Below are 22088 nucleotides of genomic sequence, written 5' to 3'. Positions count from 1 at the left end.
ACTTGCCAACTTCAACGAGGTGAAGGAAGGAAAAGAAAAAGAAGAAAGAGAGAAAAGGATGGAGTAGAAAATACGGCAAGAAAACGGGAAGAGAAAGAGGAACAGTGACAAAGTTATTCGAATTTGTAAAGCAAACAGCAGATATCACATCATATCAGTGAGCATGAAAATGGCGTTCCACGATAAACAGCCTCCAAACCATGGGCGCAGATCCTGGTGAAGACAGCGGGGCGCGTCCCCACCAACTTGTTCAGTAGTGGGGACATGATATACCGTGTCCCCACCAATTTGTCTTGACCAATAGCTGCATTTCAAGTTTCCCTGTATTGAACTTTGGCGCAGTTTGATCCAGCATTGTGCAAATGACATGCAGCAGTTCTCATTTTATTGTATTTTATCCACAGTTGACAGTTGTTAAATATAGGACGGAAATCGCATTTGCGCCAGTCTATATTTGTTTTCTGGGAGAGGACCCCAGACCCATCGTATATACAAAAGTCTACTTGGATTATTTGTCCCCTGATTTTCTTTCTGCAGACGCCCATGTATTTCTCAAAACTAAATTTCTAAGCCATGAGATCTAAAACTTAAGGAGGTTTAGGAGCATCATTAGGTCTGGGAAGTGTTATTTCCGGCGATCTGGGAGGTATATTTGCCTCAAAAAAGTCGTACGCTACGCGCTAACCCATGGTTGCGCTCCGCTAAGAAAGTATCAGAGAGCATACACGCGTCCCCACCATTATCCAAGACTGATCTGCGCCCATGCTCAAAACTGTCGATGTGTGTAGTGTTCGGTTTCGGAAATATCTGGTATATTTTTATTTCCTTGAACGAAATTTTTTAGTAGCCGTCTGAATTTTCGAAAATTCCCTAACCAACATTCTTCATCATACTTCATCATACTCGTGCAATTTTGACCCGTCTGTTAGGGTTTGAAGGAGGTTTTTCTATATCGGTTGTCCATAGATGATATTTTGTGCAACATTATGAGTATGTTTTGAAGTGAATTTATTCACGAGAATTTTGAATTTTCAAATTCTGAACAGTGGGGCTGACGGATACTGTGGGCCGCGATGAAGAATCACCTACAAAAGCAATGATCCACAGGATATGTGATGAAGTCGAACGTGACTGGTGACAATCTTCAAAAAGGTTATGAGAAAAAAGTATTTGGAAATACTTGGTTCTCAGGCAAAAGTGTACATATGGTCGGTCAGTTTCAAGCCCGAGAAGTGCCATTTTCGGTGATCTGGGGGTACCAAAACCAGAAATTTGCTTGTACGCTGCGCGCCAACCAATGGTGGCGCTCCGCTTAGATAGTAATACGCGCCCCTCGTGTTAGAAAATCCTGCATACGCCCCTGGTTAAATGCAGCTTTTCAAGGCCTGGGCAGTGCCATTTACTGCACTCTGGGAGGCAATATTTGCCAAAAGATTCTTGTGCACTACGCGCCAACTTATGGTGGCGCTCCACTTAGATAGTGAGCCAGCAGGTATGACTTTTTATTTCATCAATGGCCTGCAACCCCCCCACTTCTGACAAGAAATCTCCGCCACTGCCCCAAATGACCTTTGACCTTCAAGAAACAATCGTCCCCTTCTACTCAATGTGGTTCAACTACTCACCAAATATGAGATTGGTCCAAGCTTTCGATCTTGAGATATCGTGTTTACAAGCAAGGCGTCACACACACACACACGCACCCAAACACGCGCGCACCCACGCATCATCACTTTTCTGATGTGGGGTGAAGTTCAATATCTCATCTCCATATACTTTAAATGTAGGGAGGTGAGATGAAAGGAGAAAAAAAAAACACAACAAAAGCAGCATATCAAAAAGCAAATTTGGCCTAAATACACCCCTTATATCATTGATAAAATTCTGTCAATACAAATTATCTTTAGGACCTGCTGTCTTGCAATATCATAAGTTTGTTCTGCCGACGAAATACGAAACTAAGGTCAGTCACAATTTTTGTAAAGACATGGCTATAATAGAACTCAATTAAGGCATCAAATAAATTTAATTTACACACAAACACACCCTTACCCTGAAAAGGACAATCGTCTTTAATTAAGTACATAAACTCCTGCTGCTGCATCATGTATTTGTACAAGACGCCATGCCGTGTCCTAACCAGGTGCCATGTGTTCGTTTATTATATCGTCCTCTCGAAGGTTGTGTCAATCAATTTTTGTGTAATTTATCATATTAGGTATCCACAGATGTGTTATTGCATTTGGTTCAATTGATCAACGTTAGCATTTTATATAGTCTTTGTTTGTATACGGTTAACTAATTTACCAAGTTTAATATAGCAGTTCCATCTTACGGCCATAACTCAAAAGCAACATAATTGATCAGTCAACACGTGAAGATTTTACATAATCAAACTGTAAACATCCCTGCAGGATTGAATATGGATCACGTAGGAAATATAAACATACGGTTATAGGGTCACATAAACAATTTCTCTTATTCCTTTTGCGGCGTCTTGTTACTCTTTTATATCCAAAGTACCGATAACATGTACATTCATTACACAAATCGAAAACCGAAGGGAAGTCTTACTTTAGTGTAAAAGAAGTAAACCTTAACACTGATAACATCAAAGATCGACTTAACAATGGGTACGACCGATTTTAAACTGGGATACATATTGTCAGAGATGAAGTTTACCTGTGGACATCCAAGGAGAGGATTTAATTTAATAAAATATGTTTTCGTTACAGCTGCAGTCCTAATTTTTATGGCTTTAATGGTCACACAGTCAACGGAGTTCATAAAGTAAGTTTCACATGTATATACAGTAATATATGAAGTTCAGTAATAGATAGATAGATAGATAGATAGATAGATAGATAGATAGATAGATAGATAGATAGATAGATAGATAGATAGATAGATAGATAGATAGATAGATAGATAGATAGATAGATAGATAGATAGATAGATAGATAGATAGATAGATAGATAGATAGATAGATAGATAGATAGATAGATAGATAGATAGATAGATAGATAGATAGATAGATAGATAGATAGATAGATAGATAGATAGATAGATAGATAGATAGATAGATAGATAGATAGATAGATAGATAGATAGATAGATAGATAGATAGATAGATAGATAGATAGATAGATAGATAGATAGATAGATAGATAGATAGATAGATAGATAGATAGATAGATAGATAGATAGATAGATAGATAGATAGATAGATAGATAGATAGATAGATAGATAGATAGATAGATAGATAGATAGATAGATAGATAGATAGATAGATAGATAGATAGATAGATAGATAGATAGATAGATAGATAGATAGATAGATAGATAGATAGATAGATAGATAGATAGATAGATAGATAGATAGATAGATAGATAGATAGATAGATAGATAGATAGATAGATAGATAGATAGATAGATAGATAGATAGATAGATAGATAGATAGATAGATAGATAGATAGATAGATAGATAGATAGATAGATAGATAGATAGATAGATAGATAGATAGATAGATAGATAGATAGATAGATAGATAGATAGATAGATAGATAGATAGATAGATAGATAGATAGATAGATAGATAGATAGATAGATAGATAGATAGATAGATAGATAGATAGATAGATAGATAGATAGATAGATAGATAGATAGATAGATAGATAGATAGATAGATAGATAGATAGATAGATAGATAGATAGATAGATAGATAGATAGATAGATAGATAGATAGATAGATAGATAGATAGATAGATAGATAGATAGATAGATAGATAGATAGATAGATAGATAGATAGATAGATAGATAGATAGATAGATAGATAGATAGATAGATAGATAGATAGATAGATAGATAGATAGATAGATAGATAGATAGATAGATAGATAGATAGATAGATAGATAGATAGATAGATAGATAGATAGATAGATAGATAGATAGATAGATAGATAGATAGATAGATAGATAGATAGATAGATAGATAGATAGATAGATAGATAGATAGATAGATAGATAGATAGATAGATAGATAGATAGATAGATAGATAGATAGATAGATAGATAGATAGATAGATAGATAGATAGATAGATAGATAGATAGATAGATAGATAGATAGATAGATAGATAGATAGATAGATAGATAGATAGATAGATAGATAGATAGATAGATAGATAGATAGATAGATAGATAGATAGATAGATAGATAGATAGATAGATAGATAGATAGATAGATAGATAGATAGATAGATAGATAGATAGATAGATAGATAGATAGATAGATAGATAGATAGATAGATAGATAGATAGTTAGATCGTTAGATGGATGGATGGATGGATGGATGGATGGATATATATATATATATATATATATATATATATATATATATATCACATAATATACTTAACTAAACTATTAAACTATCATCATACTGCTACTCGGAGTTTGATAGTTTAGTTAAGTATATTATGTGATATTCTAGCTCTGCCTTGGCAAAGAGCACTCTTTGTGAATATTGACCACCATTCTATGTGATGTATATATATATATATATATATATATATATATATATATATATATATATATATATATATATATATATATATATATATATATTATATATATATGTTAATCGAGTTTCACGTCTGTGCGGCGATCATCGAACATCGCGATCATCAGTTGCCGCACAGGCGTGACACTCGATTAACATCATGCTGTAAGTAAGGCTTAAGTAATACACATCTGTCGTACCACTAGCGACACATATACATAACAACGGCTTGACTTGCCTTAAAAAGTGATTGTTTAGAGCCGACACAGTGGATGCACAACTTTGATGATATTTGTCTCTTCAGATCACACTTTAAGAAGATAGAATCCACCCTGGTTCAAGGCTTACAAAGGAACACATACGATGACAATAGTGAAGCACCTGAACTAGAGCCACCATCGATGGATATACCAATGCCATTATTGCATAAATTCCTCCCGAACGCATACTTGTATCCGAATTCTTCTGCACCGTATAGAGAGTCTATTTTAGCGTTTCTACATAATCCCAAAAGCGCAGGTACTTCCATGAAAAATTGTCTTCTATCGATTACTACCGAATTAAATAAACCGACACCGACTGTCCTGGCGGTTGATACAGCTCATGATGTTAAAGTAAGCCGTCTGAATGGATTCACCGCTCCAAGTGAATACTTTATGGGAGAAGCAGTAATGGGAATATGTGACTTTGTTGAAGATCGGCCGTGCTCATATTTTACAGTTATGAGAGAACCATACGAGAGAATTGTCTCGCATTACTACTTTTGTAAAGGCGGAGGTGAAGGATGGCCGCCTTGTGATAACACCTTAGAGGAATTTACTCTATCGCTGTGTAGTTTATTCTTCCGCCAGATGACGATGCATTTACCATGTGAAAGAGAGTCCAATGAGACTAATTCACCATGGCTCTGTAAGGACCACGTGGTTACCATTGATCACTTTAAAACTATAGAGAAAGAGAGAGAAGCCACTCTTCAGTACGTCCTTAGCAATATCGATAAAATATTCGCTGTCATTGGGTTAACGGAGGAGTTTGAGACTTCGTTGAAACTATTTGAAAATATATTTGGAGAGCCTTTTGAAATGTGTCAGTCAGAGCATTCAAACTCAGGCCTCTACATGGACGGTGACGACATTCAAGATAAGAAAGGCGATCGGGATAGAATACAGAGAGAGGCGAAGGAGAGTTTAATGCAAAATGAAGAAATACAGAAATGTCTCCATGAAGATGTTATGATCTATGAACGTGTGAAGGAAATATTTGATGAGCAAAAGAAGATTTTAAATGGATCTTAAGTCTCACGAAGTCCTATAGTAATATAAAATGAGGGATGGCATCTACAAGTTGAGGAAGAGTTAGATCCGTAATTAAACCTTTCTTTCCAGTTGTCACAAGGTCCCCCTAAACAAGGGCCTTGGAGCAGGTGCAGGTCTGACACATAAAATCGATAAAAGAAGCGATACGAGTTTTAAACACAAAAATTTACTTTGTTATACGAAACCATAAGATACTTGAGGCCTCTTACAATAATATTTAGAATCCAAATGAATAATAATAATACCCTATACTGTATACAGGTTAAGCTCGACACGGCTATCCTTCCAGTTCCACGATAAAGTTCATAGTTCAAGTCTCAAAGTGCATTGATTTAGTTCTATAATATCACCGTTTTGGTTTTTATCAAAGAACGACGTTTTCAGTTCTCGTTCAAGCAAACCAGTTTTTTTTCTCCAAATAATACCTTTCTGCATTCTTGTGTCACTAAATTTTCATAAACAGCTCACTAGCTCGGTATAGTATCCTCGCTAATTATCGAAAATAATATTAGGGGCTTCTCAAACCTCCCGATATCACTTTTCTGCTTCCCGAACAGTCAAAGAACATCGCTTGTCGTTTCTGCTCATTTTCTTTGGACCCAGCTCTATCTCATGCCGCCAAGTTACACCCAAAGTTATCTCTGCCTCTCAAACAGTCGAAAGGAACATCGCATGTCGCCTCTCTTAGCAAATGTTTGACCTAATTCTCAGGTCACAAGCTACCACCCTATGATTTAAAAAAAGAAAAAATACTGTCTTGGAATGGGTTACATCACGTGACTATTTTCTTTCGTGCAATGACCTGGTTCAAACTTATAATTGGCTTATGTAGTCTGTCGCAGGTTTTGTTGCTGTGGCAATGACTATTTCTTGTCCGAACATTTCTTTTATCTATCGATAACTTTTATTTATCGGTTTTCTCAATGCGTTTCCTTAATCAGTTATAGACAATTTGCTCTCTTCACTAATGGAGAGAAGAATGTGTATATGTATTTCCGTGCTACAAACAGCACGGTCATTCTACTGTACTGCGTCTGATCATAAACTTACAAAATATGCTATCATAGTTATTTTTTATACTTTGATTAGTTTTGCCGAATCTGTTTTATTCGAAATGTATGTATTAGCCAAATTCCTTTCCCGAGAATGTATTTTGTCTTCTGTTTGTGTGTGATTTTTCTCGGAAAACAGCTTTGCCCTAATGTAGTTTTCGCAGAAACAGTAGAATATTGTGTATTCGAAACGGAGCCGGCAGACCACATTGCATTAATAGGACTCGTGCAAATCATAGCTATCCAATAACTTTTTGTGAGAACTTAATTATGTTATTTCACTGTTATTTGATTGTATCTTACGGTACAAGGTCGAAAAGTAACCTCTAAACAAGCTCACATTGTGACTTTCACATCAGTCATCAAACATATCACACTACTTGTAACTCATTCGAGGTAACGTAAATTCCACACGCATTCACTTTATAATATTATCGAAACAGCGCCGTTGTTTTCGGAGCTTCTAGGGTAAAAAAATCCAACTTCTTACCACTTTCTTTAGTTAAAACACATACAATATAGGTATATGTATGTTTATTACACATTAAAACAGTAATGTACCGTCATAGTAGATCTCTCCGTGATTACGGCATTGACCTCACAGAGATACTTTATACGATACAAGGCGAGGCAAGACAATATCACAATTGCCCCTGAATTGTGAAAATACGCACCCCAATCCCCTTCCCCTTCCCATTACCCTCTCCAAGAATAAAACAAAAAATAGTAATTATGAATTATTAAATAATTATGATTATGATTTTTTTCTCACGTTGCACTGGTTTGGCGCACTTAAATGGCATTTTGTCGTAATTTATAATAATTCATACTATAGAAAGACGACATATCTGTTACAAATAAATTTGTCCCTTCGTCAGTGTTAACTAAACAACATATTTGTCTGAGGTTCTAAACTGTCATATAATCTTTCGAGATGCTGGTAAGAAAGTCACCCGAGATAGAGCCTGAGCACGAAAACCGAACAACTTGATCCGCTCTCTATCCCAGCCCCCTATATGCATTGAGATTATTCGTAAACGTGTGATGATGACAGTGTTACGCCAAGTGAAGTATCAATAGTCCCTTGGAAAGGGAATAGGCACTGCACATGAAACCGATTAACGATAAATGAACGATCGACGGAGTACAGGCTAAAAATATCGGAAACTTTAAGTAACGGATTTTAGCCCCCCCCCCCAAAAAAAAATTAAAAAAAATAAAACGAGAAGCGACTGAGCTCGGCCGCAGACGATATAGTGGGTAAACAGTGGGGTGTCACAGAAATGAACGTCTATATCACAGAACCTTTAGCATAATTCTACAAGATGTGCATCTATCATAGAGAGCGTGTGTATAGTTTGGTGTAAACAAGGTGCCAAACAAAGTACGATTATTTAAATTTAATTTGAGTGTTAAACAGAAAGGAAAACAGATACGGTATACATAAATATTATAGGCACTTTGGTATGTGTATTTAAGGTGTGCTATATAAACGTGATATATTCATTGTTAATTTCGTAGAGGAGGAAAAACATCAATGATACATCATCCTACCAAAGCTGATGTTTACCCTGCACGTTTCATGTTGATTGTTTGAAAGATTGTTGATTTTGGTGAGGGGTATTGTAAGTAGGCCTATACGACAAACTTGACCGTTACAAAAGCGAAAGTGACAACACAACTGCTATGAAGCACCCACCGTGCTTATACACTTCTTGATAGATTAAAGAATTGCATATTCATGGTTTGAGCAAACAAAAATAATGACACGCTCTAGTTCGGATTCAAGGGGTGTACCAAACCATTGTGATGATCACGATTCATGAGCAGTTTCAACGTCTACAACCAAGGGCGGCGGAACCGGGGGGGGGGGGGGCACAGGGGGCACGTGCCCCCCACTTTTCCTCAGGTTAAAAATGTGCCCTTTTTCTACATAAAAATTGAGGTGTCTCAAGTTAGCAAGAGGCCAGAGAACCAGAAAGAACACTCGGGAAGGGCCGTTTCCGGCCATCTGAGGGGTTTGTAAAACCAAAATTTTTCTTATACGCTCCGCGCCAACCGATGGTGGCGCTCCGCTCAGATAGTCGTACATACAACTTTGCCAATCCTAGCGACGCCCCTGACTTTTAATGAATTTCTGTGGGTCAAACTCAAAGCTATTTCGAATGGAAAAAATTTGTTAAGATATTAACAAGAAATAAACTCTAATTCCGAAGATTCCTACATTAGCAAATAGCATGATTTCACCTCATTTTGTCTCAAAAGAAAACTTGTTCCTTGTTTCCCAATTTGCACATTGGATATTGCAGTGCTAGTATGCATATTTTCCTTGAAGGGGGGGGGGGGGGCGTAGATGGAGTGATGTGTATACGCAAATAAGATAATACAATAAGAGTTATAAAGGGTACCGGTACTACACTCAAAAAAATGAAGTGTTAAATTTGAATCGTAAAGTGTTGAATTTAACACCCCACCCTGTTTGGATTAGGGACAACACCCACCGGGTTAAATTAACACTTCAGAAGTGTAACATAATATAACACTTTGCGAGTGTTACCTTAACAACACCCATACAAGTGTCAAAATAACACTTCCTGGTGTTGAAGGTACACTACAGGGAGTAAAATTAACACAATAAAGTGTTCATTTGTTAAAACTTCTGGGTGTCAACATGACACTTCAGGAAGTAAAATTAACACCATAAAGTGTTCATTTGTTAGCACTTCTGGGTGTCAAAATTGCACTTCAGGGAGTATAATTAACACTCTAGTGCACATTTTTTGGCCTTCTGGGTGTCAAAGTTCTGCTTCAGTGAGTAGAATTACCACCATATAGTGTTCATTTGTCATCTGTGTCAAGATGATACTTAATGGACTCTCAACACACAATAGTGCTCTCTCGTTTATACTTCTGGATGTATATTTAACTGCTGGTTTGTAAAGTTTTACATGTTTATTATGTAACGCAAATACAATACTGTTATGTAAAATTTTGCCAGAAAAGTTTACATCGCATCCGTTTAGTAAATATTTTATACAGGTTTTAGGTTAATTATTACTTAGTAATTAGGTAAACAATATGGATGCATGTTTGAATCGCTCGCAGCAGAAAGTTACATTTAAGAGAGAGCAAAAAGCAAAGACAACACAAACAATTCAGAATGTGGGATTTTCAGCAATTAAACACCCTACGACCTTCCTATTCCAGAGGTCCATTTATTATATCCCATTAAATGTAAAACGAACAATTTAGGCTATAAAAGTATTATCTTGTGGAATTAAGTCAACTTAAAAGTGCCAACATTTTCAAATGCTACGGTGCAGTTACTTGGTCTTTATTTTTTTTGCACATGCCTTTTGGTTTCTAGATTAAAGACAAAGAAACAACTCTTCCCAAAGTCAATTTCAAATAAGCAACAACTTTAGAAAAATTCTGATCCATGGGATGAGAAAACATGGAGAGCTGTGTATGATGACTGCTACACTACAGTGACTATGTCTTTGTTGTTGGCAAATGCCTTTTGGTATTCCAGATTAAACGCAAGAAACAACTCTTCCCAAAGTCAATTTCAAATAAGCAACAACTTTAGATATATGCTGATCCGTGGGATGAGAAAACGTGGAGTACTGTCTATGATGACTGCTACACTGCAGTTACTTTGTCTTTGTTGTTGGCTCGTGCCTTTGGTATTCCAAATTAAACACAAAGCAAAAACTCTTCCCAAAGACAATTCCAAATAAGCAACAACTTTACATACTTTCTGATCCGTGAGATGAGGAAACATGGAGTTCTGTCTATGACAACTGCTAAACTGCAGTAACTTTGTCTTTTTTGTCGGCACGGTGAGCATAAAAATCTTGAATCTGGTTGCGTTTCACACCACCAGGCAACTTGTAGACAACTTTTTGGAAAAATTCCCAGGCACCAAGACTTGCAATTTGGTATAATTCAGATTTAACACGTAGAATAATTTGAAGCAAACATCAATGGCTTCATAAATGTCCTCTGGGGTAGGGCATGTCTCTGGATGATCACAAATGACTGCTTGGGGTATATTTTGCTTCCTCCAAGAAGTAACACATATTGCTGAGGTCTTTCTGAAATCTTTTGCAAATAGAATTCCGAGTTGATGCTTCCTAAGTAACAACAAAGAAAAGAAAAGAAAATTCCCATCATAATGAAGTTGTGTTAAAACCTTCTTGGAGCATAAGCAGATTTTTACATGTACCCCTCACAAAACATGAACATTCCTAAAGAAAATGCCCACAATTTAATCAGTTGTGATTCTAACTTCTTCAAGTACGTTTGAATCTAGAAAGCCAGATGGCCTATAGTGATTACTTGTCAAAACAGGAACTTGCATTAAACTTTCATCAGACAAGGTAGGCAACTTTTATAACCAATGCATCATGTTAACAATGCTTAAAATAATGCTCACTCCCACTGTATGCAATTGTGTAGATTGCTATGAATTATAACAGCTAGATCACTTCCATAATATAGCTAAATTATAGTTGGGACTAGGTCTAAAAGTATCACCAATCCACATCAGCTTCGGCCTACTTGCTACAACTTCAAGCTAAAATGGCAATTAGTGGTAATTATATATTGCATTACATGAATATATGTTTATCCCTTATTGAACATAGTACCAGCGTAACTATAGGCCCATGCCCGATGCTATTTAAAATGCATTGTCTTGAAATAGCCTAAGTATACCCTACTAGTACTAGGCCTAGTAGTAGGCCTAGTACAACTTAAAAAAGTGACTCGCAGGGTATACGAAGTTACGGTTAACGCACAAAAAGGAATAGAATGCACTAGATTACAATAAAGGCCTAGACCAAAGTCCTCCGTCCGTCCGAAGGCAATTCCGTTTAATGTTTACTTGTATGTAGACTACACTGATTCGTTGACAATTATGAGTTGACTATGACAAACAGCAGCTAGCCTATTATATTAACTTATAGTATGACTTTAACGTTAGGTCTACGTAACGCAAGCGATTCAAATGCATTCGTCTACCCAGCTTAGTCGTGGGTCTCTAAGCGCATATCTCGTTCTTGTCATGTACACAGTTTACATAATATCAAAACATACCTTCGAATTTTTCAATGAATTCTTCCAGGCCCCAGTCTCCTATAACGTCATTTCATGCCATTGTAGCTCGTTATCGCACACTGAGTACGTAACGTTTTGTGGCTTGAACGTATATATGGCTGTGGTTACTATAGTACATTTAGTAACGAGAAATGTCGACAAACTGGTACAAGTATTGCTAGGTACGGTAAATGCGTGTTCACGGTACGGTGGTATCGTTTAAACACTTAACTTACACTAAGAATCCAGCTGACGGGAGGTTTGACCAATCAGAATGCTCGAACTGAAAGTACACTTCTGCAGGTGTTAAAAAATCCACGCTACATAAATTATGTAACCCTACTCAGGGTCAGAGTAACCCTTCAGGTGTAGGGTGAACGGTTACACCTGGAAAGTGTTAAAATTCAACACTCCATTTTTTTGCGTGTAAATATAAGGCTGCATCAGTCCAATCGAATTTCTGCAAAGTGCCCTTTGATGTCGGTGCCCCCCCAGATTAAAAGTGCTTCCGCCGCCCTTGTCTACAACGCTAGGTTTATAATTTGAAGACAGTAAAATCATGTCCGTTTTGGCGAGTACTTTAGTCATTCTGCTGCAGTAAATGTTGCCGAATAACGAGTACGTTAATGGAAGTCGTTCTGCTGCAGTAAAGACTGCCGCAGAATGAGTTATAAGCTTTACGTTAGTCCTTATTGACAATACCTTTGTCGAATAAGTAGTTTCTCTAGATTCTTTCTTGGTTATTATGTGACTGTAAATATGCCGCATAATGACTACGAATTTTCTTAAAGTCATTATGCGGCAGTAAAAACTGCACAATAAAAACAATATGATTTTTGTCCGAAATGGTGACCTCTCTGTGACAGCTGACAGACTGCCCGATAAAATTCAAGCCTTGCTCATTATACTGCGTAAAAGGAACCTCGCATAATGATTTTCAATTGTTTTACTCGTTATGTGGCACAAAATTTACTACTGTAGAAGGAGTATAAGCTGCATAAAAAGTTACTGAATAATGTCCGTTTTGGCGTTCCATAGTAACGCCACTATGGTGCGCTGAGCGATGTGTAGAGTGCCTATGCAATGTACACTGGGAGGTCTCTTAAGATCTATTATACGCATAGTAATTTTCTGTCGGTTGCCTGATTCCTTGCATATGCACTTCCACGCTTTCCACTGTTTTATCCGTAGACAAATCCTCATCACAAAACGTAATGTTTTAATTGATTTATCTAATAATATCTTACTTAAAAAATCAAATACTAATTAACAACATATTAAGATTACACAAAACTTAACATCAAGTCAATTTTTTTCCAAGCTAGCTTTCGTGCAATTTGAGGGGAGGGGGTGGGGCCTGGTGGGCGTGTCTCAGTCCTCATGTAAGCTTCTGTGCTAAATATACATGGTACAGGTGTATGGCGGGCCATCAGTCTCAAATCGTGGGGATTCGACATATCATCGATTAAATTCGACATATACCAATTTAAATCGACATATACCAATTTAAATCGACATATACCAGTTTAAATCGTATAAATCCTTGGACTTATACCAGTTTCTAGCAACTCAAATTGACATTTACCTATTTCAATCGACATATCATCGATTTAGCTCATTAACATATTCCAAATCCCGATTTCGGAGTGATGAAACATCACGTGCAGTCACCTGACAAGGCGGGTGAATAATTGAAAATAAACACGAGCACAGTGGAATGCATGATTTGAGCTTGAATACTGTAATTGTTAATCCCCTGGTATATATACAGCTGCATTATAACGTAACCTTACAGTAGGCCTCACTGCAGAACAATATCATCTTTGCTTATGGTGTAACTGGAGTAGGTAATTGCATCTGTGTACGTACTGTAGGCCTATGTGTATTTGGCTAAAAGTATTCCTATACTATGCTCCACGTGTTTGACTTGACAAGCCAAGTTTGCATTGAGATAATTGCACGTCATTGACATATCAGCTTTTCAGCCTTATTATTACACCGAAATCTTTTTGCAAGTACATGTCAATAATTACCATTGACATAATCATGATGAACACCCTTGCTAGTTTGGTAATTTTGAAACTATATAATTATTTGCCCGCCTTGTCAGGTGACTTCACGTGATGTATCTTCACATGTCAATCATCACCGAAATCGGGATTTGGAATATGTTAATGAGCTAAATTGATGATATGTCGATTTAAATAGGTAAATGTCAATTTTAATTGCTAGAAACTGGTATAAGTCCAAGGAAATTGACTTCTACCGATTTAATTTGACATATCATCGGTTTAAACTGGTATATGTCGATTTAAATTGACATATACCGATTTATTTAACATATCATCGATTCAAATTGGTATATGTCGATTTAAGTTGGTATATGTCGATTTAAACTGGTATAAGTAGAAGTAAATTGGTATATGTCGATTTAAAATGATATATACCGATTTAATTTGACATATCATCGATTTAAACTGGTATATGTCGATTTAAATTGACATATACCGATTTATTTTACTTATCATCGATTTAAATTGGTATATGTCGATTTAATTCGGAAGAAGTCAATTTAAGCTGCTAGAAGGGAATTGGTATAGGTCGATTTAAAATCGCTATATATCGATTCCCCACGTTTTGAGACTGATGGCCCGCCATAACAGGTGTAGTCGTTAGTGGATGTAGGGTCTTGGGTTGATATTTGTTATGAGAGGTTTACTTGCACAAAGGGAAGGAGATATAAAAGGAAGCTGGCTCCACATCTCCTTAACTGTTTGCCTATACTTTGGTTTTGGTGTAACTACCTCTCCTTTGCACTTTCCACTTTACCATGTACACACACATCAGATAATGCTATATGATTTGTCGTGCGTGTTGAATGAATGCAGCTTTTCCCCCTGTTTATATAACTTTGTGTAAATAAGGATTATGTTGCAAACAAACAATATTCTACTTGGCATACTCTGTAAAAGATGGCAATGGGTTAGGTGTAGGAATGCTCTTAGGCATCAAACAATCCATGCAACCATATACTAACCACTTTAATATTTGTTTCTCAATACTGTAAGAGCTGTCAAATTATTTCATGAACTTTAATAATAGCAACACTATAGGCAATTAAAACACCACAAACAAACGGTTTCCATATGAGTAACAACCCATGCAGGCCTTACATTCATTCCTATTCACACCTCTTTATTGTTCCACTTGCTAAGAGATGATAAGAATCATCAAACGTGTCATGAATTGTGCAACTACCTGATCCAGTTTTAGCCGTCAGTGGCACAAATACTACCAGGTCTATACAAAGCAGTTCGGGTACTGTCTATAGATGTATACATAGATAGAACAATTAATAAACGACAACACCTTAACCGAAACCAACTGAAACTAATGTGACCAAATATGGTGAATAGTATCAAGTAGCAGCTGCATGTCTTCAATATGATTCCCATGACCAGGTATAAATTTCGATGGCTATAATATTATACCGTGATAGATAATTATTGTGCCGATCTCTGTTCTGACGGCCTAAGCTATTGGGTTAGCAACTGGCCTCACTTTCTCGGAGACACTGCGATCATCTACTAGGTCTAGGCTCAATTTAACAAGCCTGTCTGACGAAACCCTTGAAGCAGATGGGTTGAGTATAGCTTTGAGTTTACCTTCAATACTAAGCTGACATAACACTTATCGTTACTATGAGGGGTAATGTTTGTTTAAGTACCACAGTGTCGCATTACTCTATTGAAATTTTACTATACTGACATTATATGTCAGTTAACAAGTAGTACTAGTAGTTTTGGTAGTAAAAGACTTTAGAAGTGCTATCATCTCAAAACGATGAGTATCAACAATCTTTTTTTCACCATACCCTGCTAAATGCTGAAATTAACTCATTGAAAGTCCTTTTGGAAGCCCTAATCTTTAAATATCTTTTTTAGGTACAACAGAAAATTCGAAACCCGAAATTCACAACGATTATTGTGATAACATCGATTCTGACCCAAGGCCCAGGAATGTATGCCTTGTGCCATAGACTTTCGACTAGCAGTATTATATAGTGTAAACATTGAAGTATATAGTCCACGTAAACTGATATATGGGACCTCCATATCGCAGCTCTGTCTATAAAGTGACTCTACGCATAAATAGTCAGTGACAATTGATTAGCAAACACATGTTAGTTGACATTATAAGAAAGTAAATACCCAAGTGGCAAGACAGTATGCTGCTTGTAGGAACAATAGTGTATAGGGCTCCATTTCAAGGTTACGTTAACAACTCTGATGAAAGGTACATTAAGTATTGGTAACGCCTCGTTACAAGTTACATCACAAGTACTGAGAAAATGTACAGTCAATACACACACAAGAAAATTTTTGAGAAGTCAACGGATCGATGAAATCAATTAGTAGTAAAAAGTAAAATAAATTGATGCTCTTTATTCCTGGTAACAAGAACAATCAACAGAAAATGGGAAAGAACACTCCACTGAGTAGAGGATTTTATATCTTCGTTGCAGTAGTTGTTATTTTTATAGGCTTGATGATTACTACAACAAAAGTTTTCGAAAAGTAAGTTTTGCATAGAAATGTATTTTCTATTTTCTTTGTTTGCTTGCAATCATACTTTTAAAGGTCATATTGTTTCCATTTTTATTTGCATTCATCTCTTCTGCACAACAAATTATGTTAAAAAGAAAGAAAAGTTTGTTGCATGACACCAACAGCTTTATTTCTTTTATCAATAGCGCAGAATCTCTGAGTAGTTTAATTTCTTTGTCCTTTTTGTTATTAATAAGTATATACATTGCAACACTCAAGCACAACGAAAGCTTACGTTTGAAAATATCATAACTTGGAACGCTTTTGTTAATTCTACATAGGTAAATATAACACTTGGCATAACAAATTGCAAGGCTATATCATTTCATTTGTTCTCATAATCATAACCAAAACACGCGTGTTCGTACTCAGACGCAACTTTGAATTAGAGATTTCAAGATAAAATATATTCCAAATATCTCCAACTGCCAGAAAAGCTGGTCTAAAGTTTCTAGTAGACTCGCCACAAAAAGTGCAATATGTTAATTTACTTAGGAAACTATTTGTAGCAATGATACGATGGATAAACTTGTACTGAAAGTTTCTTATTTCAGAATCTTTAATTTTGCTACAAGAAACCAAAATCCTACTCCACTAAAGAGGTGCTTTAAAACGTTGTCCCATTTCAAACAACAACGTGGTTGCCCATACAACGGCTGTTAAATTTACTATAGGCATATTGGCAAATCTTAGTAGTGCAATACAATTGCGTTAGCATTATCTGCTTTCTATTATGGTTGTCTATACCAACGGCAATGAATACCCAGATGGTACCCACGTACGCCATGTTAACATTTATTCAACAATTAGAGATATCTTCAATTAAATTCAGATATCTCGAATTAAATTAAAGATATCTCTAATTATTGAAGATATCTTCAATTCAATTTGAGATATCAGAAATTGCATTTCCGATATTTTGAATTTTATTTAAGATATCTCAAATTGGTTTTAAGATATCAAGAAATAAATTAAAGATATCAAAATGGAAACATTATTTAAGATATCTCGAATTGAATGAGAGATATCTAAAATTGAATTCGAGATATCTCGAATTGAATTCGAGATATCAAGAAAAGAATTCGAGATATCCAAAATTGAATTCAAGATATCAAGAATTCGAATTAGAGATATCGAAAATTGAATTAGAGATATCAAGAATCCGAATTAGAGATATCTGGAATACATTTAGTGATATTTGGAACCCAACTTAGAGATATCCAAAATTCAGTTAGAGATATCAAGAATTCGAATTAGAGATATCCAAGATTGAATTAGAGATATCTGTATATATTGAATAAGTATTAGTATGGCGTTCCATAGGAAACTGAATTTGGGATATCTCGTTAAAATTTCGTTGTAATAATTTTGCTTTTCGTTTTGAGAAATTTTGTTTTTCGTTTTAGATTCAGCATTTCTTACAGATCCACAAGAAAAATGCCTTTCCACCCCATTCATTAGTCCAAAGCGTCAATGCAATGCGTTTCTTGAATTAAAGAAATAGAGAAATGTTGGTTATGTAGCCAAGTAAACACCTTACGTCTATTCTTAGTGTCTTTTAATCCACGGGCATTAAAGGTTAAAATTACAGAGATGATATCATGCATTTTAAAGACTTAAGAACATACAAAACAGAAAACAGAAAACAAACTAAAACAAAACACAGACAAACTCTCAAAGACAAACAGCAACACAGCAACAAGACAACCCAATAGAGTGCTTTGTTTGCACTCGAGAAAGAGGGAATGAGGAGTAACCAGACTTAACAATCAAACATTCCATATAGAATGAAGGGATCAATTTAGTATACATTGTAACTTGTCAGGAAATTACAAAGATATATGGCCCAGAAATTAATTTGAATGGGTTCAAAACATCTGTAAAGTTCACTGGTGAATTCCCACGACGTTGTTTTTATTTAAAAGGGTACTGTTTCCCACGAGCATCACCACTTCCCCGCCACGAATCGTAATTTAACTCACTTCCTTTACCTTAACCTATCGGGGCTTTTTCTCCACTAAAATCCAGCTTTTTCCTTAGATCTTCGACAAGAAAAAAGTCGTGACCTTCCTTCATGTGATTTCTTTACGACTTCATGATAGTAATCTTATCCTGAAAGGACAGACATCTCGCTAAAATATGCGGCGGTTTATCTCCGACACCCCGTCCACCCCGATGGCATCTCTCAATGCGCATCTCTTGGCCATTTGGTTATCAACTCGAACGAGTCCCACGATTCTGAAATTGTTCCGTCTAGAATGCCGCTCAAAGTTTATTTCTGCGATCAGCATTTTCATTAATGGCAGCATTGGCCTTCTCCAAAGCTTTAGAAAAGCCTGAAAGGCGATCTGAGTAATCTTTCTCTAACTCCTCCACTCGTTTAGATAAGGCTTCGATAGCCCTGTCCATGTCACTTTCCAACATTCCAATGCTGTTTTTAAAAATCGCTACGTAATTACGATATATATATATATATATATATATATATATATATATATATATATATATATATATATATATATATATATATATATATATATATATATATATATATATATATATATATATATATATATATATATATATATATATATATATATATATATATATATATATATAAAACTAATGTAAGGTTGTCGAATGATAATATGCGCATGTCCAAATTATTAAAAGATGTCGAAAAGTAATACAAGATGGTCGAACCTAACTGCTAACTTCAATTTTGTAGTGAACATTTTGGCGTTTCAGTTACGCCATATGTTGCTAAATATGCAAAATAATATAAGCATGTCCAAGTTAATATGAGCATGCCCAAATTTATATAGACATGTCGAAACTAATATGAACATGTCCAAAGTAATATGTGTATGTCCAAAGTAATATAAGCGTGTTGAAAAATAACCGGAAAGTTTTGGGGTTTATAAGTACAAGACTATCAACTAAGATTTTTCTTTTAACATCCCTTCGTAATGTGAGTGGTTTCGACCACAATGGTTCTTGGTAACTCACTGATAGTCACAGCACATTGGGGCCGGTCGACCACTCGCGATACGAAACAACTCAACTAATATTATCTCGAAAATAAAATTCTGTCTTAGGATAGATCCCTCCCACCATCCAGAAGCAGGGGTTGGATTAAACGATAGCGTGCGTGGTAGAACAAGGCACAGTAAAAATATAAAAACGGTTGAGTATTTAATATTATGCTATGAGACGAATGCTATCGGGACAAGTCTTAGTATCGACGTGGATTGTACTACAGTACAAGTGACGGAATGTTTTATAAGTAATGAACGAATGATTAAAATTACGAAGAATGGTTTATATCGCATATTTGTTTCGTGTTTTCACAGCAGGGCAAAGTATACGCGTCCAAAACCGACGAAACATGTTGATACAAACTTGACAGTAGGCTACCGTAGAATCACACGCAACCCGTTCATTTAACAGAACTATTTACAACGAGTATACCAATTCATAAATTATATTCATTTTCATATCTCTTCAGAGTACCCTTAAACAAGCAAAGCGAAATTAAGGAAGAACCCGAACTCTTGAGATCACACTTTGAGAAGATAGAACCCACCCTGGTTCAAGACTTTCAAAGGAACACATACGATGACAAGAGTGAAGCACCTGAACTAGAGCCACCATCGATGGATATACCAATGCCATTATTGCATAAATTCCTCCCGAACGCATACTTGTATCCGAATTCTTCTTCACCGTATAGAGAGTCTATTTTAGCGTTTCTACATAATCCCAAAAGCGCTGGTACTTCCATGAAAAATTGTCTTCTATCGATTACTACCGAATTAAATAAACCGACACCGACTGTCCTGGCGGTTGATACAGTTCATGATGTTAAAGTAAGCCGTCTGAATGACTTCACCGCTCCAAGTGAATACTTTATGGGAGAAGCAGTAATGGGAATATGTGACTTTGTTGAAGATCGGCCGTGCTCATATTTTACAGTGATGAGAGAACCATACGAGAGAATTGTCTCGCATTACTACTTTTGTAAAGGCGGAGGTGAAGGATGGCCGCCATGTGATAACACCTTAGAGGAATTTACTCTATCGCTGTGTAGTTTATTCTTCCGCCAGATGACGATGCATTTACCATGTGAAAGAGAGTCCAATGAGACTAATTCACCATGGCTCTGTAAGGACCACGTGGTTACCATTGATCACTTTAAAACTATAGAGAAAGAGAGAGAAGCCACTCTTCAGTACGTCCTTAGCAATATCGATAAAATATTCGCTGTCATTGGGTTAACGGAGGAGTTTGAGACTTCGTTGAAACTATTTGAAAATATATTTGGAGAGCCTTTTGAAATGTGTCAGTCAGAGCATTCAAACTCAGGCCTCTACATGGACGGTGACGACATTCAAGATAAGAAAGGCGATCGGGATAGAATACAGAGAGAGGCGAAGGAGAGTTTAATGCAAAATGAAGAAATACAGAAATGTCTCCATGAAGATGTTATGATCTATGAACGTGTGAAGGAAATATTTGATGAGCAAAAGAAGATTTTAAATGGATCTTAAGTATCATGAAGTCCTATATAAAATGAGTGATGGCATGTACATACAAGTTGAGGAAGATTTAGCACCGTAATTAAACCTATACTGTCTTGGAATATGTCTGTATCACGCAACTATGTTCTTTCGTGCAATGACCTGGGTTCAGACTTATAATTGGCTATCGTATTTAGTATAGTGTTGGTATTGTTGTGTTATAAAAAAAATATTAAAACATTATGTATAAATCACTAAAAAATGTGTTATGATGATATGTATAATATGATTCAAACATTGAGTAGCTAGGATCTTGCTGGCAAATGCATCGATAAAATTCTCCAAAGTTTTTATCTTACTATCAGTAACACCTTTTTCTCTTAATTATGATGATATTCTAATAATGCTATTAAAACTGAAATAATAAGTCGCTTTGGAACAGCATAAAACTGGTTTGATAAAGTTTTCCACAGTATTAATGTTTGGGATAAATTCAAATTTATAAGTCATGTCTGTCGGTTGCCATTTTGTAAATCTGTCAGGTCATAGTGCCACTATGACCTGAAATCTTTAACTTTCTCTTTTTTTCTTCCTCCATTCAATGTAAACTGTGAAAAAAAGAACAGTAGAAAACAATAACGTTGTTATAAGCATCAATGTGGAATATAGTAGTAATCATCGCATTACTGAATCCTTTTATATGTTATTGACTTTAGCATACTCAGGTGTGATTCAAGTACATTCACATTAAACATATAATCACGTGACATATCCTATAAGTGATATATTAAGAAGGAAACGCAAATTACCGTTTATATCATTATTCAATCACGAAAATGTTAGCAAGGGTTTTCATTAAACTGATATCAGAGTTGCGAAGTATAAATATTCAATTAAGTAACGAGGCAAAATGTAGTACTTTT

The 22088-nt window shown here is 35.8% G+C and overlaps 2 protein-coding genes across 2 annotated transcripts; both read left to right on the top strand.

Moving 5' to 3' along the window:
• The first annotated feature begins 2601 nt into the window (after nucleotides 1-2601).
• LOC139975218 (uncharacterized) lies at nucleotides 2602-5938 on the top strand. Its single transcript, XM_071982949.1, has 2 exons — nucleotides 2602-2790; nucleotides 4875-5938. Exons 1-2 carry the CDS (start codon nucleotides 2630-2632, stop codon nucleotides 5863-5865), a joined length of 1152 nt encoding a protein of 383 aa, XP_071839050.1. The 5' UTR covers nucleotides 2602-2629; the 3' UTR covers nucleotides 5866-5938.
• Nucleotides 5939-15865: 9927 nt separating this feature from the next.
• Nucleotides 15866-21848, top strand: LOC139975282 (uncharacterized). Its single transcript, XM_071983068.1, has 2 exons — nucleotides 15866-16615; nucleotides 20154-21848. The coding sequence occupies exons 1-2, from the start codon at nucleotides 16476-16478 to the stop codon at nucleotides 21193-21195; spliced, it is 1182 nt and encodes a 393-aa protein (XP_071839169.1). The 5' UTR covers nucleotides 15866-16475; the 3' UTR covers nucleotides 21196-21848.
• The last annotated feature ends 240 nt before the right edge of the window (nucleotides 21849-22088 follow it).

Source organism: Apostichopus japonicus, chromosome 10 (genome assembly GCF_037975245.1).
Source record: "Apostichopus japonicus isolate 1M-3 chromosome 10, ASM3797524v1, whole genome shotgun sequence".
In the NCBI taxonomy this organism is placed as follows: domain Eukaryota; kingdom Metazoa; phylum Echinodermata; class Holothuroidea; order Aspidochirotida; family Stichopodidae; genus Apostichopus; species Apostichopus japonicus.
Note: the sequence above shows the minus strand (reverse complement) of the source record. Positions and strands in the feature narration are given on the sequence as shown.